Source organism: Lynx rufus, unplaced genomic scaffold (assembly GCF_022079265.1).
Source record: "Lynx rufus isolate CCGP_SWC_20201006 ecotype Redwood Valley unplaced genomic scaffold, mLynRuf1.p SCAF_18, whole genome shotgun sequence".
NCBI classification, from domain to species: domain Eukaryota; kingdom Metazoa; phylum Chordata; class Mammalia; order Carnivora; family Felidae; genus Lynx; species Lynx rufus.
This window is the reverse complement of record NW_025814832.1, coordinates 30,650,762-30,674,073: the sequence shown is the minus strand read 5'-3', so window position 1 is coordinate 30,674,073 and position 23,312 is coordinate 30,650,762. Positions and strand designations below refer to the sequence as shown.

Below are 23,312 nucleotides of genomic sequence, written 5' to 3'. Positions count from 1 at the left end.
GAGATCCCAGGCACTTGCTGAGGCCCCCAGGAAGGCGGCCAGTCCCCTCTTCTCTGTTCCTGCAGTAAAGGCATCACATGTGCCCACCAGGACCTCTACCTTAAAGATCATTCAGTTTCCGGGGCTCTGGGGTGGCTCAGTCAGGTAAGCGGTCGACTTTAGTTCAGGTCACAATCTCGAGGTTCGTGAGTTCGAGCCCCGCATGGGGCTCTGTGCTGACAGCTCGGAGCCTGGCGCCTGCTTCGGATTCTGTGTCTCCCCCGTCTCTGCCCCTCCCCCACTCACACTCTGTCTCTCTCGCTTTCTCAAAAATAAATAAACATTTAAAAGAAAATTTTTTTAAGGATCATTCAGTTGCCAAAAATGGAAACGTGGGGAGGGGACCTCACAGTACCCCGGGGAAGAAAGTTCTGCTGCTCTTATGGGCACTAGCACCCAACAGCCACTCTTCCTCCCGGGGCCACCCTGCCTCTGACTTCTGCTCACACACATATGCACGGCTTCCCCCCAGAGAAGTGCCCTTTGCAGACTCATTTGCACGAAATCCCAGATCAACCCATCACCAACTAGAGCCTCTAGGTTCCGGTCCCAAAGCCAGAAGTGTCCCAGTTTAGTCCAATCAATCATCTGAGGCCATGGGTGCAGTCATGCGGTCATCGGGAGCAGGGCACAGCCACCCTCACCTCCTCAGCAGGAGCTGCAGGGCTCGCTCTGAGAAGGGCAAAGGGCAGAGAGGTCATCTCCCAGGCTGGGGGTCTAGGACCGTGAGGACAAAAAACACGTCTGTGCCTCTCTAGACCCCCAGTCCCAGTGCAGACGAGGTGCTCGGTAAATATTTGCAGGTTAAATGAATTGTCTCACAGTTTGGCCTGTCTTCAGCCACCTGTGGCCCAGGTGGTCCCTGGACAGGGAGGCAAAAGGCTTTCAACGAGAGAACATTCCATGCCCAAGAAATGAGGCAACCTCTGGCTCTCTAATTACCAACTATGTGACCTTGGGCAAGTAGCCTAACCTCTCTGTGCTTCATCAGTAAAAGGGAGGTTGGAATCCTGCCTCACTGAGCACTGTTGTAAGGATTCCAGGAGATGATCTTCACGGACCAGCTGGGATGGCAACTGACACACAGTGGGCAGTCAACACACAGGTAACATTTGTCACCTGGTCTACTGAAGCCACGGTGAGGGTTCCTCACGGCTCTCCCACCAGGCTTCTTCTCCAGGTCTGATGTGACTCTAGTCAACCACACACACGCTGAGGCTCTTCCAATCCCACCCAGGCCTCTGCTCTTAGAAGACTAAATCCAAGCGTTGGACCACATGGACCACAGACTGTGGCCACTCCAACCCTTTCCTTGGAGGTCTGGGCTGAAGACTTCAACCGCTGTGATGAACAAACCAGCTGCACCTGTCTTGCTCCATTAATAGATCAGCCTATCGGGCAGGGGCCGAGAAATTCTAAACAGGAAGGTAGGAAAGAAGTGGCCAGGGGCCGGGGCATGACCATCCAGCATCCAGCCTGCCCTCCACCTCCACCCCACCTTCTGTTGCCTCCCGTCCCTCAGCCCCTGAGGCTGCCTCCTTCCAGAGGCCACGGGCTACTTCTACTAGTGACAGAAGGAAGGAACAGCCATGTCCCCTCCTCGGGTAGGCACCAGGTGGGGTGGGGGGAGAAGAGAGGAAGCAGTCATCACAGAAGGTATAGACTGTGAACAGCAGCCACGCCCCCTGTGGGAAGCCCCCCTTCTTGGAGTCTCAGCCAGGCAGGAGGTTGGTCGGGGCCCCTTCTGCCTCTATCCTTCCTCCTCTAAAGATGCTGTAATTCAGGCCACAGGAAGTGGTGTGGCTGCAGGGAGCCTCTGGGGAGATGACCGTGGCAAAGGTCTGTCACCACGGGGACCCCTGCCAGTCCTCAGGCATGCCACTTCCCCGAGCCCTTGGGATCGAGTATAGGTTTGTACGGATTGGTTTTCCCAGCTCACACACAGCAGAGAAGGATCCAGGAAGGGGATGGGAATAGTGATCCAGTTCCCACCCCAACTGTGGGGCTGCTGGCCTGCAGCAGTCCTCGCGTCCCCTTCCCCCAACTCTAGCTCCCTCTGGGGGACTCTCACGTGCTCAAAGGCAGGCACCTGCACACATGCACCTGGTGCTCAGACGCGCGCTGCCCGCAGGCCCCTGGAGCCCCTGCTTCCAGCCGCGCTGCAGCCCTGAGCGTTCTCTGTAATCTTGGGAGGCGTTGCAGCTCCCGTAATTGCTTTTGGAAACGCGGTCACCAGTTTAATTGGTAGTACTTGTCCTGGGTGATGTAACACCATGAAGCTGCGGGCCTGTCTCTCAGGAAGCGCAGGCGACTCGCGTGGCTGTGTGTGCGTGCTGGTGCACGCGCGTGCAAGACGCGGGCGGGCGGGCTCACGTGCACAGGATGATCGCCAGCCGGAGCGTGTCTGCGCCGGTCGACAGGCACATTAACCTGGAGACCTGGCCTGGCTTTGAGGGGTCAGGGAATGTAGGGGCTGTGTGGATGGTGAACAGGACAGAAGAGAGCCATGTGAGCCCTGGGGGACCTCTGCCTTGCGACCACAAAAGCGACAGACAGTGACAAGGCCACATGAGGTCATCAGGCCACCCCAGGGTGGAGTGGGGTCCTCTGTGGGAAGGAGTAGCGGGCGGAGTATCTTCCGCTGTCTCTGAGGCCACACCTCCACCCTGCTCCGTGCCCCAAGGGAGACCACCATGGGCCTGTTGGGGTGCCCTGGTGGGAGACTGGAGACAGGGAGGGAAGGAGGGCCAGGGGGAGGACAGACACTGAGCTCAAGAGACTGTCTCCAGCTCTCCCTGAGAGGTTGCTGTGGCTGAAGCTTCAGCTGGAGGGCTGAGTCTGTCAGTCATGCAGCCCCTCTCTCCGCACAGCCCCCTCCCTCCTGGCTCCCTCCCGGTTCCCTGCACCTGCCCACACCTTCGAAACCAGTTCTTTTACTAAAATTATCCTCCAATCGCCCATTCTTGCTGTGCCTGTTCCCCGTCAGGACCTAGAAGGATGCAAGGTGGAAGGATTGGAGGGTGAGGCCGACGTTGTGGGTGGGAGGGACAGCAGTGGTGGGAAGCAAGTGGTTCTTTCCCAGAGCCAGCACCCTCCCCCCACTGGGGGCTGGCTCTGGCTTTCTTTTCTGTCAGCCCTCCCTGGAAAGGTGGGTCCTGGGAGGGGGTGGTGGGGAGGACGTGCGGTGGGTGGCCGGGGACAGGCAAAGGCGGTGGGTGCTTGGCCCACTAGCTCATGTCCTTCCTGGCCAGCTCCGGGAAGGACGTGGGGACATCCTCCGGCTCCCCCACAGGCTTGCCATCCAGGGGCTAGAAGGACGGGCTGAAGCAGGGACAGAGAAGGGAGGTGGACACAGGCGGGGGATGCTAAGAGGAAGCCAGAGCTTCTTGGGAGGGAGCAGTTAAGGAGCAAAGAGCTGCCCCCTGCCCCTGCCCCTGCAGCCCCTGCAATGCCACCCCCAACGCACAGGACCCCCACGCGCACACACCCCAGGTTACGAGGGTATCATCGGGGTCATTCTGCCTCCCCCACCCCCCTCCCCCCATCCCTGTCTCCATTAACACCTCTAATCCAAGAGGCCTGCCCGCGATCCCTCCCCAGGGACTCCCACCTGGCAGAGGGGACCCCAGACCCAGGACCCCACTGCCGAGGGAAGGGTCTGCTGTCACTCTCCCCCAAGATGCTCCCTGGGCCTCAGGATTTATGGACTTTCATTTTCCCAGATCCTCAGTCGCATCCCTTCCTTCCCTCTGGTCTGCCGGGGTGTTTATCTCCCACCCCTTCAGCCCCCTCTCCCCCTCCCCTGGTTTTTAATTTGGAGCATCCGTCTGGAGCATTCTGAGATGGGGACGTCTGCAGTGTGAGCACGCTGAACTGCTGACAGCTCTATCGATTTTCTCTCTCCCGCTGCATAATGCAAGATATATACAAGCTGATAGGCTGGCCCCTGTCCCTTACTTGGAAGGGACTGCGCCCTTTCTCTCTCTCACTCCAACGTCCCCTCACCCCTGCCCACGTTGATATATAGGAGCGGTGCTTGTCTTTTACACTCTAGATGGATTCCCCTCCGCCCGATATTATTTTCCTCACTGGTGGACGACGTCCAATCCATCCTTTTTACGGTAGCAGATTGGACACCGTGGAAGCAGTTCACGGACTGAGAGGGGCCGGTGGAGGGAGGCAGGGGCGGTGAGGAGGTGTCATCGGCTGGTGCTCCCACCGGAGAAGCCCAGGCAGGTGCCTCTGCCTGCCCACCCCCCCCCCCCCGCCAGCGCTGGGGAGGGAGGACCCCGCCACTCGGGCTGACCAGCTCTTCTCCAGGTTGTGGCTGTGCATATCCACCCACAATTCCCGCCCTGGACTCGCATTCAATTAACAGTTACAGGGCCAGCTGCTGGGCTAAGCGTTTTCCGCTCCTCGTTCGTCGTATCTTCTGGTTTCTCATAAGCAGGGCAACCGCAAGACGGTTGCACAGCCTACGCACAATTGGCACAGTGGCCCAGAAGCCTTGGAAGGAGCAAATAATATCCCTGTTTGATAGAGACAGGCTCAGAGATGCCACTGAGGCTCAACGTCACCCAGCCACACACGGGCTCTGCCCTGAGATTGTCAGTCTCCAGAAACAGTTTTCTTCCCATCCTTTGTCACAGTGCCTCCTCCAGGAAGACCTCTCAGATTGCTGCCACCCAGTCTGACTGCTTCTTCCTTCCAGCCCCCCTGGAACACATTTGCCTTGAGGGTTTGCATATTCTGGCAGGCTGCTCCCAGGGTGCTGGGTGGGTTTTCTCCCTTGCGAATCGGGCATCATGGTTACTTCCTCCTGGAGGATTTTCCCTGGGCCCCACAGTGAGAGGCACTACTTACTGTACACACAGCCCTGAAGCGTCACTGACTCCCCTGCTAGTCTGGGAGTTCCTTGAGATGGGGACAGAGATTGAAAGGATCTGGTGTCTGTGTTGTCACAGCTGTGCGGGGTGGGGGCGCTGGCACAAAACTCGAGCGGCACAGACTTGTCCTGAAAGGTGTTGCTGGGACAGAGAAAGCGCCCGACGCGGTGCCTGGTTAACGGCGGCCTCTCTAAAAACGGCTGGAGTCCATTTACTCCATCAACGAGCTCTCTGGGCAGGTGGTTGTTCGCCCTCTTACAGGCCCTTGCAGGTGCAGTTGGGGGGCGGGGGCTTTTCTCCCACCCCACCCTCCCCCACACCAGGCCTGCTGAGGGTCTGGCATCGGGTGGGTAGGGGGCGGGGGGCTGCTAACCATCCTACAACGTTCAGAGCGACTCCTGCCCTGGAAGCTCCTGCCCCAGCCCCGAAGGTCGGAGGTCGGTAGTGCCCAGTTGGAGAAACCCCATTCCAGCCTGACCAGTCATGCTTTGTGGCTTCTAACTCAGGGGTCGTGAGGTTCTCTCCAGCTGGGGGGGGCAGACTGGAGGAGGGGAGTCACCAGTATTCCTTTAGTCTCACCATCCTGGGTCCCCCCCAAAAAGCACTGGCCCCAACATCGGCCCTGGACTCTTTCCCTCCCTCCCATCTTTTTCCCAGGGAACCACGTTCAGCCAGAGACACGGCAGACTCTCCCCTCCTGAAAACACACAGGGTGTATCTTATTCTTAATTTTTAAAATTTATTTATTTTTCTTTTGAGAGAGACAGAGACAGCATGAGCGAGGAAGGAGCAGGGAGAGGGAGAAGGAGAGGCGGGGAGAGAGAGAGAGAGAGAGAGAATGAATCCACACTGTCAGGGCAGAGCCTGATGCAGGACTCGAACCCACGAACCCTGAGATCATGACCTGAGCTGAAAACCAAGAGTCGGACGCTTAACCGACTGCGCCCCTGGGCGCCCCCTGCGGCGTTTAATAAACAACTTCCTTCCGAGGTGGCTTGAAGGCCAAAGGTGCAGACCACGCTCACAGGCCTCTCGGAGACTTAAACGAGATAGCACATCCGGAAGCACCTGTGCCTTCAGGGACAAATACCACACTTGTCCCTTCATACCCGTCCCGGGAGCCCGGATTTCAGAAGGCAGCAAGGGGCTGTTCCCTCACGTTCCATTTCCAGTCGTGGCCTTGGCACGCCCACTGGCGGTTGTGACACTACACCCACGGGCAGGGGGTGGCTTCCAGACCTCCTGGAGCGAGTGGGGATAACAGGAATTCAGCTGTCATTTCAGTTATTCCAGGAAGCTTTGAGCAGCCCCATGAGGAAAGAGAGAGGTAGGTGACCCCCCACACATCGCGTTTGAAGCAAGTAAGTGAAGGAGGCAAGCCTGGAACCGGCCACAGGCCATTGTGCCCTGATGCCTACGGTGAGCAAGCCCAGGGTGCCAGGCAGACCCACAGAGCAGCTTGGGGTGCCACTCCTCTACCCCTGCACCCCCTCGTGTAGACCATGACCTCCCCCCCCCACTGGAGGGGGCCCCGCAAAGGCCCGAGTGGAAGCCTGGTTGGCCATCTCACCACTTGGCATCACCCTTGGTTCTCTGGATGTGAACCCCACCAGCCTTTCCCTGCTGACACACTGACTTCCTGCCCCTCCCAGTGGGTCCAGATCACCCATTCCCTGCAGGTCTGAAAGGTTCTGGAGCCCGAGGTGTGGCTTTCCAGACGGAGAGGACGGAAAGCTGTCTGGCTCCCCAAGGGTGCAGGGGAGACTGAAATGAGACCACCAGAGGGCTTGCCTCCCCCCAGCGCCCCCTCCAACCTCTTCTCCCCACCCCCACCCCCAGACCGTACCTGCCACACTGAACTATTTCCAGAAACCAAGCTACGCCGGACCACGGAAGCCTAGCTCTCACGTCTGGGGGTCTTTATCTCCTGCAGGGCCTGTGCTGCGTGGGTCTCAGCACCACCAGGGAAGATTCTGTCAAGTGCGGCACCGGCCCCCCACTCAGAGATGCGGACTTTGCTGTCCCACGACCATCTGGGGTCATCTGCCCGTGAAGCATGACGAACGTGCCTCCAGGCTCCTAGCCTCACCTTCCAGGAGCTGCTGTTTATTTTCCTAGTTGTGCCCCTTGGGGAGCTGGACGGAACTTTAGGTACTTGAGCCAATCTGCCTTCGTGCTTTGTAAATACACCTCTATGTTCTCTTATTATACGGTTCAAGAGGGTGAGCACCTGTCTCTCTGGGACAGCCCCTCCCCTGTCCCCTGTCCCCTGCCCCTGTCCTGTAGGTCCTGTAGTGGAGAGAAACACCAGGCATTCATGCAAGAAATATTTTGTGGACCTACTATGCGCCGAGTGCTGCTTTGTCCTAATTAATTCCTCCCTCCCTCCCTCCCTTCCTTCATTTGCACTCCATTTAGTGAGTGGTCTCAGAGGACAGAATCCTCCCTGGTGGTGCCGACACCCACACAACACGGGAAACTCCACAAGGGGCCCAGGGCGGACCCCGCGGGAGGTGAAGCTCACAGTCGGAGACCCCTGTGAGGTCAGCAGGGGCCACCCAGGGCGGACCCCGCGGGAGGTGAAGCTCACAGTTGGAGGTCAGCAGGGGCCACCCACCCTGCACATATATACTGAATTTTGAGACTTATCAAATGATACCGAGCCCCACTCTGGTCTTCAAAGAAAAGACGGCACAAAGGTCTCGAAAGGTTAACGCTGTCACACAGTCTATCAGGAGTGTGTCTGCTGTGCCAGTGACAAGTGACAGGGGTCAGAGGTGAAGAGTCCTGCCGGGCAGGACTTAGTAACAGAGGGGGCAGCGCAGACAAGACCTGGAGCCAGGAGGTGCCAGTTGGTTGGGCTGAAAACCAGGTTGCTTGCGGCTGAGCGGTGGGGGACAAAAGACCAGAAAGTCACCACCAGCCTGGGATGCAGGAGGGCTGGCAAAGTCAGGCTGAGGCATTCGGGCGTGTTTTTCTCAGGTCAGAGCTGAGGCTCCCATGATTCCCAGGCTGGACCCCAACCTTCAGACCATCTAAAATGAGGCTCCTGCCAATTAAGGTGTCCTACTATTAATACCCAGATGCCTCTGTATACACATAGTTTGGCTTCTTTTAAAATGCTCCCTAGCACAGTTGGAGCCCTTTGTGATTTCCCGGGGGCAAGGACTGTCGGTTTATCCTCCCCTGTGTTCCCTGGGAAGATGGTCAAGCTGGGCTTGTCTAACAGAAGGCAGGGAGGGAGGGACGGCCGGACGGATGGAGGAGAGTAAGTTCAAAGTAAAGTTCACGGCGAAGTACTCCTTCGCTTCAGGTGGGCTGCTCTATAATAACGAGCAGGCTGCAATTACATCCTGTCCTGCGGTTGTTAAATTGGGGGGAAACAAAATATAATCAAATGTAGACATTTGTAGAGAGGTTGAAAATAGACGACAAGTGGAGGATAAAAATAAAATCGATACCCTCAGGCTTCCCATAGCCTGCCTGAAAAGACGTTGTGTGAGAGCTGAGGGTAAAGGCCTGCGGAGAAAACGAGGTCAGGCATGGGCTGGAGGCTGGGAGGAAGCAAAGGGGCAAAGGAAACGCTGCCTGCCCAGAGCTGCCCGCCCGTTTCAGGGGCACCGCCTCCGAAAGCAGCGGCCAGGAGTCTGGGCTTGGGATCTGACCACCGTGGGTTCGAGTCCTGGCTTCACCTCTCTCCAAAAGGACAAACCTTCATTCACCCCGTGGGAAAAACTGGGGTAACGACGAGAGCCACCTGTCACAGGTGCGCCTGGGGATCAGAGGCTTAGCACAGGGGATGCCCCATGTTATGTTCCATAAATGTCAGCTACTGGAAGTATTAATTTACCCTTATTGTACACCAGTTCTTAAAGGAATTGGAAGCAGCATGACGGATTAGACGTCCACAGGGAAGGCGATCAGACAGAAATGTGAGAAACCCCTAGAAAGTTCTAAAATGTACATAAGAGGATCCCTTTATTTAAATAGGAAAATCTCTGCGTAGATGCCCAACGCACAGATCGAATGAAAGTAGTCGATAATAAGTGTCCGGTCTTTCAACCGGATCTGAAAGAAAGCCTAACAAAGCCTAGGTGGGGGACTGGGGATGGGGAAGGTAAAGAGAGTGAAGGGAGGAGGGAGGCGGCCCACTTTATTCCTCGATCTGCACTGTTAATATAGGCCAGAAGGGGGCAGAGATGCTGCAACGGGAAGGACAAACGCCTAAGTAATTCTTGACCCTTTGCAGACACCGTACCCAGTTTCCTTCGGGGGAGGGTTTAACTGCCAGGAAACGGAAGTCTCGCTCTTTTCCGTCCTCCCTTCTTGCTGCTCGCCGCGAGTGTCTCCTGAGCGGTAAGCGGGGCTCTGGCTGGTAATCCGGGGTAATCCACGACCGGGGGAGAGCTGAGGAACCCGGGTGTGGATCGAGGGTGCGGGGGAGGAGGATGGAGTGCGACGGGGTCGGAATTTCGGGGTGGGGGTGGGGGAGAGAAGCGGGGGTCGTCGCGCCTCCCCGCGCCCCGTTGACGCTAACGCTTGTCTTCTCCGCAGCTGCCTGCCGCGCGCTCGCCTGCGCCCCTCGTAACCATGGTGAGTACGGGACCTTCCCGGGGAGGCGGCGGGGCCCCCGGGGCTGGCGGGCGGGAGCGCCTGAGCAGGGGTCTCCGATCCCCGCCAGGGACTGGTGGCGATGGTTAAGTCACAGCCAGAAAAAGCGTGTCTGTGCAGCTCACTGCCCGTTTGTGTTGCAGCCTCGCAAGATTGAAGAAATCAAGGACTTTCTGCTCACGGCCAGGCGAAAGGATGCCAAGTGTAAGTGGTCTCCCTGACCGGGCGGGAGGAGCGGGCGGGCGCGCGGGGCGGCCCCTTCCCCGAGCGCCGTCCCCCGGCGTGTCCCCGGGGAGGCTGTTCCCGCGAGCGCCCGGCCGCCGGGGAGCGGCGGTTCTGGCGTGCTTTCCGAAGGAAGACCTCGGTGGGCAGCGCGTTCCCTGCTCTGCCTGATGGTGAACGCTTTCAGAGCCGTGCTTAGTTCAGAACAAGGTGTGCGTTCCGAGCAGAAGCCTTGCTGGGTGGAGGTCGGGAAAGGCGGGTCTCCGGACCCTGACTCCAGCGCGGCACGTTGGGCTGGGGGCCCGCGGCGGTCAGGGTCCTGGCCCCGCGCCCAGGGAACCGCACGAAGTCGTCGGACTTGGTTTCCCGGCGTGTAAAGCAGGGAAAGGAAGCGGTGTGTCCGAAAGCTACAACAGCAAGCTTCGGATTGGTGAGGTCGCGGCCCGGGTGCCCAGTTCTCGTTCGCACCACGCGTGGGAGGGAGTTCCGTTCTCGCTTTGTTGTCGTGGCGGGAGGTTTGGGGGCTTGTGCTTAAACGTGGGGTAGATGTTGAGTTCGTACCTTGGAGGGAGGGTGCTTTGTATTTAGAGCGAGCGAAGAAGAGCGAATCTTAAGCAGGCTCCACGCTGAGCACGGAGCCCAACTCGGGGCTCGATCTCATGACCCTGGGATCATGACTTGAGCCTTTGGTGGCTGCTCAGCCGCCACCCAGGAGCCCCCTTGGGTTTTTTTATTTTTGGGGGGGGTTGTTTGTTTTTTAGCCCAGAGTCGTCCTCTTCCTGCTACATCAAATACTCCTTAAAGCTTCCTTTTCCACTCAGACGTGTCATTAAGAGAACATGAGATGCTCTGAACGTGGCCTGGCGTGTTGCTGACCTATTGACGTGGTTCAGGACCTGGTTGTCCTGTCTGGTGCTCTGTCCTTGGAGGGATGAAAGTGCACGTGGGTTCAGTGTTGGGGGAGGGGGGGTCCCATCTGTGTCCTTGTTACCTTTGCGCCTCTGGTACTTCTTGAGATGGTGGCCGTCTGTGGGAACAAGTAGCATCTGGTAGGAATGTCTGTCTGGTGGTTCTGGGGACCGCAGGTGACAGCGTGTGTGTCATGTACTGTCGTGTTTAGAGAGGTTGTCTTGACAGTTTCATTCGGACCAGGGAATGTGGTCACACTGCCTGCCTGAGTCGCATCCCAGCTCTGTCGGTAAGTGGCCGTCCTCAGCAGATTAGACACAGCACCCCCCTTTCCTTCAGTTGAAGACGGGACAATAGCATCTGTCCCGTGGGATTGGTGCAAGGATCACATCAGAGGGTCCTGTAGAGACCTCAGCATGTTGAAGAAACGGCCCCAAATCCGTCAGATTGGTTTGCGTTTTAATTTGGGAGCGTGGTTTTCCTGTGGCCTGTGAGGTCGGGGTTGCTGCCCTGCAGACATAATAGGGTGTTCAGTGTCGGTTCAGTAAGTTTTTTTAAAACTGAATTTATAAATATGTGTAATATAAAGCTTATTTTTACTTTTTTTTAAGGTTATTTAGTTACTTGGAGAGCAAGCTTACGCACGAGTGGGGGCGGGGCAGAGAGACAATCCCAAGCAGGCTCTGAGCTGTCTGTGCAGAGCCTGATGCAGGGCTTGATGTCAAGAACCGTGGATCATGGCCTGAGCCCAAATCAAGAGTCAGACACTCAACCGAACTAGCCAGCCAGGCGCTCCCATGAAACCTGCTTTTAAGTGTGCAGTTCGCTGGCCCAGAGAACGTGCTCACTGCATCTTCAGAACTCTTGATCTTGTAAGACTGAAACTACGCTCCTGAAACAGTAACTCCCCGTCCTCTCCCTCCAGTCGCCGGCAGCCACCATTCTGCCTGCTTCGTGGACTGTTCTAGATCCCTCCTGTAGGTGAAATCAGCAGTGTTTGTCCTCTTGTGACTGGCTTGCTTCGTGTAGCGTAGGGTCTTCGTGGCTCATCCACGTCGTCGCGTTTGTCAGAATTGGCTTTTTAAGGCTGAATACTCGTCGTACTGAGCACTCGACGTGCCCCATTTGGTTTCTTCGTCCGTCAGTGGGCATTCGGTGTCTCCTCTGGCTGTTTTGAATGCTGTTGCCTTGGACACTGGCATAAAGTCTCCTGTTTCTGCTCTCGGTCCTTCGGGGTGCAGGACCGTGCCCAGAACGGAACTTCCGCACGCTCTGATGATGTTGAGTAAACGTCTCTTTAAGAGATCCACGGGTCTTCCCCGCACACGTTGAGCCTAGTGTGTAGACATAACAGCAGCTGCTAGGGGCAGTGCGGTGCCTTCGCTTTAACGGGGACGTTAAGGTAGCAAGATAGGTTGGTTTGAATGAATACCCAGTTTTCTGGATTTACTAAAACATAAGCTGAGGCGGCCACTGCCTTGGGCGGGCTGAAGGGCTTCTTCCTGTGCCGTGTCTTAACTTCTCCGGCAGTTACTGGCGGAGACGGAGTTGTGGGTTGTGAGTCCGAATTAATCTTGCGCTGCTTCTGCGGGGGCCGAGTGCTTGTGTCAGGTCGGGTACTGGGGCCGAGACGCCAGAGCCCTGTGCATTCCCCAGCCAGCGGACTCTTGACTGATACTGATCATCCGCTGATACGATAATAACGAATTCTGGGGAGAGTCTGGGCTGTTTCTAAAGTTACGGTGGGGAGTTTTGATGGGCACGTGAAATGGCCGTAACATACGGGGAAGTGAGTGGCCTCCAGAGCAGCCAGGGCGAGCACATGGACGCCATCCACAGACCACAAAACTTAGACCTTGCAGCGCTGAGTTTGAGTTACACTTGGGACTCTTTGTTGTCTGTGCTGTGGTCCTGGGAGAGAATTTGGCAGTAGGAAAGAGGCCGGAAAAGGAGTTTCATGAATTTAAGAAAAGCTTTAGCATATAACTCACTGTGTAGGTGATGGGATCCTGAAGCAAGCAGTTCCCATTGGCCCAGGGGCTGTCCTCTCTGGAAGGGAACTGAAGGGAAATGCAGTGGTTTTTGTTTTGAGAGAGAGAGAGAGCGCGCGCGCTCCTGGGTACAAGAGGGAGGGACAGAATCCCAAGCAGCCTCCCCGCTTAGTGCAGAGCCCACAGGGTTCAATGTCGTGAACCTGAGATCATGAGAGCCAGAGTCAAGAGCTGGGACGCTTAACCGGCTGAGCCACCCAGGTGCCCCGGGAAATGCAGGTTTCTGACAGCTTTTTAAATACTGAAGTCTTAGAGGACCTCTTGTTTTCTCTTTCAGCAGAGACACGGTACAGGGAGGAGAGCACAGCCCTGTCCGTGGTTGCAGTCCAGAGTGCCCCTTTCTGTATAAATACAAAGCAGGTGCGCTGCATGACATCTCTTTTCTGTGACACAGTTTTTAATTGCTCATTCTGGTCTGTTTGGTAGCCGTCAAGATCAAGAAAAATAAGGATAATGTGAAGTTCAAAGTCCGATGCAGCAGATACCTTTACACTTTGGTCATCACAGACAAAGAGAAGGCAGAGAAACTGAAGCAGTCCCTGCCCCCGGGTGAGTGGGTTTGGAATCGGCTGGGGGGTGGGGGGGTAAGACCAGAAATGTGGAAGGTGCACGTGTCTCCATCTTGTTCCTTGAGTTGTCCCCAGATTTAGGAAAGTGCACGTGTGGCTTGTCCTAAGTATCTGCTTTTGCTGTTGGTCGTGCAAGGAGTGAATGGTCGCGGTCCCCAAGCGTCCATCCCCTACCAGGAATCGTTTCCTTGGCCAGAGGGCAGTTTGTTTCGTTCCCGTTCGTGCTTCGCTGACGCCGTGTGGGGCACTGGTCCGTTCTCCCTGCAAGGTGGCTACTTTACTGTACCGGCGGTGCAGGTCGGGAAACTAAATGCTATAGGCTGTGAGCATAGGTTGGACGGGGCCCTTCCTGCTGGTGGGAGGACCGAGGGCCGTGGGGGACACGGCCCGGAGCACAGTGCTCCCAGAGTCTGCCTGTTGACCGTGAGAAGTTAACCGATAGGGCCTGGCTCTTGAGACTTCTTCATGGAGGCTGTGAGAAGAGGAGTGGGTTTTGTTTATTATTACTATTACTATTATTATTGTTATTGTTATTATTATTACCATCGTCGTCAAACACTATTATTTTAAGCAGAACCACCTCGGTATGCTTAACTTCTGAGTTTTGTTAACCCTGTTCAGTTTTAGGTACAAAATCCAGACAAGCAAGAGTAACTCAAAATACAATGTATGTTTTGGGTGGCTCACTTCTGTATCTCTTTTCTCCTAGGTTTGGCAGTAAAGGAGCTGAAATGAACCCAGCACACTGATTGGAACTGTATTAAAGTTTTAAAAATTCCTAAAACGTCCTTTGTCTTTGAGGGCAGGAAGGGAAATATTACTTGCTCACAGCTCTTGGTGGGAACAGGCTGGGGGGTCCCGGTTGCTACTTACTTGGTGTCCCTCATCTTTGGCCGTGATCCCAGTGGACGAATAGAACCATCCTCTTTTTAGCCTAAGTTTGAAAATAAATAGATGGAAATAGACGGAAGAGCCAGGTACTTGTGGAAGTAAGCCAGCGTGCCCTCATGGGACTTAGAAGTCATTTGGGTAAAGTGAGCTTCCTGATAACGAAAACGGTAGTTACAAGGTGGAGTTGATTAGCCGTCTTAGAAGTGCGGAGCCGGCCCATCTTCCCAGCAGGGCTGCGTTCAGATCCACTGTGTGCTGTGGAAGGTCTCGCTCGACGCAGGGTAGTCATGAGGCTTTTCCTCAGACTGAAACACTTGTTTCCGAAGTGCTCCCGCTCAGGGTAAAGTGGAGCGGAAAGGAAGAACGTTGCGGGTGTAATGAGATCGTTGCCGCGAACAGAGGAATGTTAGTCTACGAAATGGGCCAAGCTTTCCAGGGAAGAGGGAACAGGAAACAAGATCCTGGGACTGAAAGTGTGATAAACCCAGTTGATGGTTAGGGGGGAGGAGCCGGGGTTCCTGCCGCAAAGATCTGACCCTGGGCCTTACGGCAGCGGGGTACACATCGAGTTCGCAGGGGTGGGGGGCATGAATGGGGCCCACTGCTCAGACAGGCCCATAAGGGTATTCCCAGCGTGAGCAGTGCAGGCCCCAGCCAGCCTAGGCTCCTTGGGGATTAAATCCTAAGTTCTACCATTTGCCAATTAGCGTGATCTTGAGAAATCACCTCACTGAGCACTGTGTGCTGGTAACCAGTCCCAGGGAACTGCAAACCTGTCCGCCCACTGCACCTCGATCTCACAGTCACCGTGGACAAGTCCAGCAGGGATAGGACTGTGCTTTCAGAGAAGAGACCGGGAGATGGCTTTGACAGTAGGCGGCAGTGTCCTGTGGTGAGCGGGTGTCTCCCTGTGCCACTGCAGGGCAGTGAGCCTCCGAGGATCCCCTCCCCTCTCAGGACAGTGGGGTTGGGCAGGTGCTGTAGGATGCACATATTTCAAGCAGAAAAAACACTGAGGCCGACCAGCAAAGTGCCTCCACACGAGGTCCCTGGTACAAGTTGTATGGGCTCCCGTGTGCAAGGCCCATGCAGGGCTGGGTGGGGTTTGCTAGACCGCCTTTCCCAGCGTTGCCTGAGTTTCCATATCGTTAAGGCAAATAACTATTGACGCTTCCGTGGTTTATTGTAAGGGGAAAGGAGCAAATAGTAAAAGGTTTGGGACCCTATCTGGCACCTGGCCATTTTGAGATGAATGAGGGCCATATCAGGATAGGCCACAAGGTGGCGACACGCTACAGCAAATGAGCGGTCTCCAGTGCCTAGTGTCTCGAGTTGGTTGACCAGATCAAATCCATTCCCAAGCAGCTAAGTGCCTGAATTAATTTTTTTTTTTTTTCCTTTTCCCTATAGAAACTCTAAAGCCGTAAGGGAGTTATTGAGTCTAGTCGTGAGCGGGTTTCTTCCAGGAGGGGTCCACAGGCGCTCGGTGATCATTGACCAACCCAGAATGGAGCACCTTCTGTGGCTTCCAGTCTTCTCCATTCTTCGGGTGTTCGAGATTCCCAGGAAGAGGGCGGGCTTGCCACTTGGGCTTCCTTTGTCCCAGCACATTGTCCAGAGACCAGCCCCAGCTCCTAGGAGACAGGCCCCGTGGGCATTTGTCTGGCCTCGGAGTCTAGAGGAGGCACCCTTTCCTGCCGTGGATCTCCGCGCTGGCTTTTGCCTCAGAGCCATTTGGGGCACTTTTTCTAAATTCGCCATGGTGGCCAAGGCCAACTGCAGAGATTCTCATTCGGCTGGTTTGAGGCCTAGGTGTGTTCCAAGCCCTCGGGTGGCCAGGGTCACCCGCTGCGTCGCGGAGGTCAGCTCGTAGGCTCGGGTGAGCCCATTCGTGTTGCACAGCAGGTGAACGGCCAGGTGCGGGCCACGGCTGCCGGTTTGGAATGGGCGCGGGACTGTTCTCACGTCAACTCCGTGAAGAGTTCCTGTTCCTGTTCTGCGGTTTTGCTTCACAGGCTGGCCTGCCTAGGTCAGCAGGCCCTTGGAGAAGAAGCTAGAAGGATCGCAGTTGATCACTGGCTAGCTGGGTGCAGACTGGCCCAGCAGGTTTGGGTGTTCCAGGCTGCACCCGAGTGGCTGCAGGGATGGCCCTGAGGGCGAGCTTTTGTAGTTTGTCAGGTGTGTGCAGGTCCGCCCCTCGCCCCGCCCCCTCCCTCTGGGGCCCAAGCCTCCGCTCTGGCAGGAGGGTCCTGTACCGGGTTCAAGGTCAATTCCCCCAAGGTGAGAGGGGCCAGGAGGCAGACCCCTCCCACTTGAGGTCTCTGGCTTCTCCCCTAAAGCACTTAGAGTTCGCTGCTGTGATCTAATCTTCTGGAGAAATGCCAAATCCTCAAGCCTCCAAGGTGTTCCGGAGGCAGGGTCAGCAGCTAGAGCCTTCTGTGCTATTGACCGAGGGGAATGGGAGGGCAACCGTGCAGGTGGCACCGGGCGGAGTGAGTTCCAAGGCCACATCCTCTTGTCTGCACCTGCCCTGGGCCCTGGGAAATCGCTCCAAGTAGGTTTTCCTCTGCAAGCAGCTATGGCCACGTCAGAGACCAGAATCCATGTGTGAAATGGCCCTTGCATATCTCTCCCCATCTTTTTTTTTTTTTTTTAATAAAGGTATTTATTATTTTTTTTAATGTTTATTTTTGAGACAGAGACAGAGCATGAATGGGGGAGGGTCAGAGAGAGGGAGAAACAATCTGAAGCAGGCTCCAGGCTCCGAGCTGTCAGCACAGAGCCTGACGTGGGGCTCGAGCTCATGGACTGTGAGATCATGACCTGAGCTGAAGTTGGATGCTCAACTGACTGAGCCACCCAGGTGCCCCTAAAGGTATTTATTTTAAAGTAAAGCTTACTGAGGTGTAATTTACAGTGAAATTCACTTTTTTAGTGTGCAAGTCTATGAATTTTGACAAACGTTTATAGTGACATAACCATCACTGCAATCCATATTTCCATCACCTGGAAACGTTCCCTCTTACCCACTCTCCTGCCCCGGTGGGGCAATCAGCCCTGATCTGTTCTCTGTCCCTGCAGTTCCCCAGTCTCTCCTTGCCACCCACCCCCCTCAGAGGACTCTGGGATTGTCCCCTTCCACACCCTTACACCGGATATTGGCTCAGAACCCTCCCCCAGGACACCCCAAGTTAACAAGTCCCCCCTTCCCAACACCAGACTCTTGAGAGCACTGATCACTGAGTGGGGTGAAGGCCACCTCTCCTCCCCTAGTAAATTTTTTTTTTTTCAACGTTTATTTATTTTTGGGACAGAGAGAGACAGAGCATGAACGGGGGAGGGGCAGAGAGAGAGGGAGACACAGAATCGGAAACAGGCTCCAGGCTCTGAGCCATCAGCCCAGAGCCTGACGCGGGGCTCGAACTCACGGACCGCGAGATCGTGACCTGGCTGAAGTCGGACGCTTAACCGACTGCGCCACCCAGGCGCCCCTCTCCTCCCCCTAGTAAACTCGAGACCCCATGCAGAGAGGAACACGTGTTTCATCCATCACCGTATCCGCTAGAACAGAGAAGGGGCTCAAAGTTTGTTAAATTCATGAAAACCCCTATGAGAAAGGCGTGGTCCGCGGCCTCCTGTGGCCCCCTGGGCGCCGCCTCTTTGGGCATGCGTAGATGAGATGGCCACAGCCAGGCTCCGGGACCGTCCCCTGACTACAGATCCGCATGCCCTCTCTGGCCCCTGGCCCTTTGATAGGGGTCATGGTAGGGACGTCGGTGGTCCAGCAACCTCTAGCAGCCACGCTTTCAGGGCACCCAGCTCCCCAACCAGAAACTCAGGAGTCTTTCGAGTCCCCTTCTTCACCCCTGTCCCTGGCCCCCTTACGACCACCCACAAGACCGTGTCCCAGCCCGACCCGTCCTTAACTCCTCCACTCCCACTGAAACCCCGGCGGCCCTCCACCCTGACCTCATCCTTGCCTCAAGCCTCACCTCTCCTCCCCCGCCCCTGGCGTCCTGCGGTCACACCACACTGTTTGCAGTTCCAGAACCGGGCTTCTCACACCTGGGCCTCTGTGAGCGCTCAGCATTCTCAGGGCCAGGCGACCACGAGAGGCTTCACCGGATCTCCGACTACCACCAACCCCTTCCGTGTCTGCTGACTCTGCTCCGCTTTGCTTTCCCCCGCAGCTCCCTCTAAGACGGCGGTCTGCAGATTTCTGTGTGCGCCATTAGCAGCCACACCCTGGAGCGCAGTGCCCTCGGCCAAGGGTTTCCATCGGCCCTGTTCAGTGCCTGTGGTGCCTGGCACATAGTAGGTGCTCAGTAAATACATGCTGTTGACGGTCTTGTGTCCTCCCGCCCCCCCCCCAGATGTCCAGCCCTTCCCTCCCTCCTGGTCAGCTCGAGGACCCCTTCCTCCAGGACCTCCTCCCGCCTGCCCCAAAGAATCAAGCTGCTCTTCCCAGGCCCCAGTGTTTCCAAAGCCACATCAAGTCAGTTGTTTGGGCAGGTGGCTGGGGGCTCCCAGGACAGAGCCACATCTCAGTCCGCGTGGTTTATAAAACGGATGCTCCATAAATGATGGGGAGTGAACTTAGAACTAGTGACCCAGGGGCAGACTGTTGTTCCCCGAGGCCCCAGTCTGTCAGCTTACTTACTCTCCTCTGGAAGCCCTAGGAATGGCTGCTTCGACTCTCCGGCCGGGACGCACTGCTCGCAGTACTCCCTGACGCTCCACATCTTGGTTTGGTAATAAGTGATGAGAACCCAGGGACCTGGAGACTGCTGTTAAGAAACAGGAGCGGGGCGCCCGGGTGGCTCAGTCGGTTGAGCCTGGGACTCTTGATTTCAATTCAGGTCATGATTCTAGAGTGTGTGCTAGCAGCTTGGAGCCTGCTTAGGATTCTCTCTCTCCCCCTCTGTCTGTTTCCCCCCGCCCCCCTCCAAATAAATTAAAAAAAACAACAGGAGTGCTCGGGTGATGTTTTCACTTCTCCTTCCACCTCTTTGGCCCTCGGGGCCAGGACAGAATCCACAGAAGGAAAAGGCTGCTGACTGCAGGGCCGACCCCCCTGCAGCCCGAGGGCGCGCCCAGGGCGAGGGTCGAGCCCGGGAGGAGCTAGGCGGGGCGGGGCCTGCACTGGGGCGGGGCCGGGGCGGGGCCGGGGCGGGGCGTCCCGGGCTGGGTAGCGGCGGCCGCAGCAGGCGGGCGCACTCGGGTCGAGCCATGCTGGCCGCGCGCGTGGAGTACGTCGCGCCCTGGTGGGTGGCGTGGCTGCACAGCGTCCCGCACCTGGGCCTGCGCCTGCAGCCGGTGGACAGCACATTCAACCCCCGCGATGAGAGTTACCGGGAGGTGAGTTCGCGCCGCCGGGACCCGGGTCACGGCCGGCGCCCCAAGCCCCCGCGGCACCCCTTCCCCCTCCCGGCCCGCCGCGCTCCATACGCCTCTCCGACCCGTCCCCACTCTCCCCCCGCAGCCTCGTCACCCCTCTCCCTTTCTCCCCTGGGACGCTTGGCCACGGCCTTCCCGTCTGGGAACCTCGTGGGCCGGGGAAACTGGAAAGATGGGAGTTATGCCCGGGATGGGATACGGGGAGGAAGGGCGCGGCGGCTGCGCGCGGGGGAAGGGGCCGAGCGCGGGGGAGCGGGTATTTGTGGCGGTACCCGGGCAGCTCCTGAGCGAGCTCCGGGAATGCCAGAGGCGCCTCGGGCTTTTCTTCCGTCTGCGGTTCCAAGACGGGCGCTCTCTTTCCGGGTGTGTGTGGCCTGGGAGAAGTTTGGGCAGAAACTGGTCTCCCCGAGTTCAGCTCCGCAGCGCCCCTCCCTCCCCAGCCCTGCCTGCGGGGCGGGAGCCGCTGCCGACACCTCTGCCTGGGCCCCTCTTGGACGTCTGCAGGGCTGGGGGAGGCGGCTGAGTGGGCAGCTGGGGGTGATTTCCCCCCAAGGCCCTGGATTTCTGGGGTCTTGGCTTCGTGGCCGGCCACTCCCCTCATCCTCGCATTCTGCCCTTTCCCCGCTCGGCCGGCCCTCCCCTCTGCCGTGTCTGTACTGCCCTAGGGGGAGGGGCTCCCCAGACCTCCAGGCCCTGGCGGAGCTGCACATTTCTCCCAGCCTTCTGGGTCTGGCCAAGGCCGCCCCGGCCTCCCGTGGCCTAGCTGAGTCAATTCACTGTTGGGTCAAAGATTCCGGCCGAAAAGCCCAGGACGGGACCCGTCTTGGGACTTTGACCCCTGGTGGCCTTTGCCTGCGGAGTGTCAGGTTCTCAGGCGTGATCTGCCAGTGTGGGGCAGGTCGGGGCAGAGCGGGGCCTCTGCTGGGTCTAGAGAGGCTGAGCGGGAGGCTGAGCCTGGAGTCAGCTGTTCGCCTGTTCCCCCACCAGGCCTTTCTCCTGCAGGGCCCGGGGATCCTGATCTGGCAGGGTGTGCAGTGCCCCGGTGGTGACGGGAGTCTAATAATAACCCCTAGTGTCCCTGTCGCCCTCAGGCCCTGGGCACATGGGGCCTGCCCTTCCAGAAAGAGGAGGCTCTCAGGACCCCTTCCTGCTAAGACAGTTGGGCGGGTCAGCCAGGCTCCCTCCTAATGTGTTTTTGCCCCTCCCTCTCCCGGAGCCCAGCCTGTGGAAGTCAGCCTTCCCTGAGAATGTGGCCGCCTGGGGATAGCTCCAGGGAATCTTCCGCTCCCAATGAATGCATGAAAAGAGGCGGATATGATTTCTGAGACAGCTGTGTTGTTGGGGGTGTGTGTGTGTGTGTTCGTGTTCGTTGCTGTGTCCCAAATCCTGCTCCCAGATCCTGCAACCCAGGGTCTCCAACCATAATTTTATTCTCTCCACGGGAAGAAATCTAAACTGGCTGGGACAAGAAGCCCTGGGGGCAGGGGTAGGGTACTCCCCCTCCCCCTCCCCCACTACGACCCCAGAGACAGCGCCTGTCCAGCCAGCATCTGTGGCTGGCAGGGCCTGAACCTCCCCGACCCCACCGAGTCCCATGGACAGGTGGCCGCTGAGCCAGCGGGACCCACTCACAGCCCCCTGCCCCTCTCGTCCCAGGGTTTAGACCCTGGCACACCGAACTGGGCATCAAATGACTCCCAGTGATGAGCGGCCCTCCTGGCCCTTCTCCTGAGGGCACCGAGTGCGAGGTGGGTGTGAGGGGTCAGGATGGGAAGTGTGGCCTGGGGTGTTATTTTAGGTGGCTCATACTTGGCTGAGTTCCTCAGTTGTCTGACCATGGGTCTCTCCTGGAAGTCCCTTTCCTCCCAAGTGCCAGGTCAGTTACCACGGATCGGGCACCTTCTGCTGTCAGTCATCTGAGTGCTCCACAAACTAGATTGGGGCCAGGGCTGTGCTGGGCGTGGGGTCACGTGATTGCCAAGGCCGCCAGGGCTTCTGGGCCAGGGCTTCTGAGCGGCAGGCTACCGCAGCTGAGTAGGTGGGGCTGGGGTTCTGCCATCCAGCTGTCTGGGTTGGAATCCCAGTTTTATCACTTACCGTGTGTCATAGCAGGTGTCTGTCCGTCTCTGAGCCTCCCTTCCCTCATCTGCAAGTACCGAATGAGACGTTGCATGAGACGCACTTAGTACATAGAGGGACGTAGTGGGACCCAGTGATACAAATCATTAGATGGGCTGGGGGCTCAGTAACGTGTCCAAGGGCAATACTCCTCTCGGGCGACAGAGCACTGCATCCGGCTGTGTCTCTTTTCCAGAACAAGCTACTGGGGTTCCTTCCTTCAGCTGTGCCTTCACCACCCCACCCCCACCCCCCAGTGCAGGGAGACCAGATGAAGTGTCTTAGTAAAGTTCCAGATGCCGTGCAAATGTTCGCAGTGGCCACGGTCAACACGCAAGAGCCACGCGTGTGTTTCCTGTTCCACCTTTCCTTTCCCTGCTTCTGTAGACCGGGTGTCCTTTCCAGATGTGCATGGTGAGGTGGAGGAGAGGTTTTCAACTTTTTGCGTTTAGACGGAGAGGTTTGCAACGGTTTGCATTTAGACGTGGATTTCCACATGTTAATTTTGGATGGTGCTTCAGTTCCTGGGCTCCCCAGAGAGTCCCAAGTGTGTGACCTCAGGCCAGGGGTGGGGACAGCGTGGGGGCCGGACCCAGAACTACAGGGCTCCCCCCACCCCCTTCCTTGGGGGCAGCTCTCAGGAGGAAAGGCCCCGGCTGGGAGCCGGGGAGCCAAAGTTGGAATGAGGAAGCCCCATTCATTCAGTCTGAACACTGAGTCATGGTCATGGGACAGTCACGCTGCGCCCCCCTCCCCTGCTGGTGGTGGGGGGGCTTAACCCTTCCCTCCAGTGCTGCAGCTCCCCTCCCTCTGGCCTCACCCTCCGCCCCCGAGGCTCGCTCACTTTCTAGCTGTCTCCTGACCTCTTGGGGTGAGGGGGGCCCAGGCTGTCGCCCCTTCCCCTGCCTAGTGCAGAAGCCCCTCGTGGTCCGCGTTCCCAGAGTACAGATCTGTCAGTGCCGCCTCAACTTGGGTCCTGGGTTCGTGCTCTGGGTTTCTCATTACAGAGTGACAAACCAGAACTAATTGAAATCACTTTGGGGGGGGCAGGCGGGAGCCCCGAGCCCTGATGTGGAGCTGCTGTGGGCTGATGTCGGGCAGAGTGGGGAGGTGGGAGCTGCCGGGCACTGTGGAGGTGGGACTGATGTGGGAAACTACTTTCCAGGCTCTGTGAGAGCAGGGGACTTGTGAGCAGAGCTCCCAGGTCCCTTTGGAAGGGAGGTTTGCTCTCCCCCACCCCCACCTGCCACCGCACATAGGGACTTGCAGTGTTAATTAGGGGCAGGAACATAATTGTCTATCCCAGGGTGGCAGGTGACACCCAGGCGGCTGTGGGGTTCTGCTGGTGAGGCTTCCGCTCCTTCCTCCCTCCAGCTCCTCCTTCCTCCTCTTCTCCCTTCCCCAACTTCCTCCTTTCCTTCCCTGCCCTCCCCGCCGTCGCACCCTATCCCCCCAGCACCCAGAGAGACGTCTGGAGGTGAACTGCTAACCAAAGGGCCCCCCTGCATTTGGGTTTCCCAGGCCTGGCTTCTCCCAGGCTGGGCCGCATCACCGGGAACCCACCTGAGGCAGCTGCCCAGCTTGGGAGGCCCTGCCCCCGGAACTGGGCTCACAGGGGG

The 23,312-nt window shown here is 57.4% G+C and overlaps 2 protein-coding genes across 2 annotated transcripts in view; both read left to right on the top strand.

Moving 5' to 3' along the window:
* The first annotated feature begins 9,218 nt into the window (after positions 1 to 9,218).
* Positions 9,219 to 14,071, top strand: RPL38 (ribosomal protein L38). The gene is made up of 5 exons (XM_047081484.1): positions 9,219 to 9,281; positions 9,480 to 9,518; positions 9,680 to 9,740; positions 13,145 to 13,267; positions 13,997 to 14,071. Exons 2-5 carry the CDS (start codon positions 9,516 to 9,518, stop codon positions 14,020 to 14,022), a joined length of 213 nt encoding a protein of 70 aa, XP_046937440.1. The 5' UTR covers positions 9,219 to 9,281; positions 9,480 to 9,515; the 3' UTR covers positions 14,023 to 14,071.
* A 5,336-nt stretch (positions 14,072 to 19,407) lies between these two features.
* TTYH2 (tweety family member 2) overlaps positions 19,408 to 23,312 on the top strand; it is a 38,096-nt gene continuing 34,191 nt past the window's right edge. Inside the window, exon 1 of the mRNA XM_047080556.1 lies at positions 19,408 to 19,536. Within this exon, the coding sequence (XP_046936512.1) occupies positions 19,408 to 19,536 (129 nt within the window). The remainder of the gene's footprint in view (positions 19,537 to 23,312) is intronic.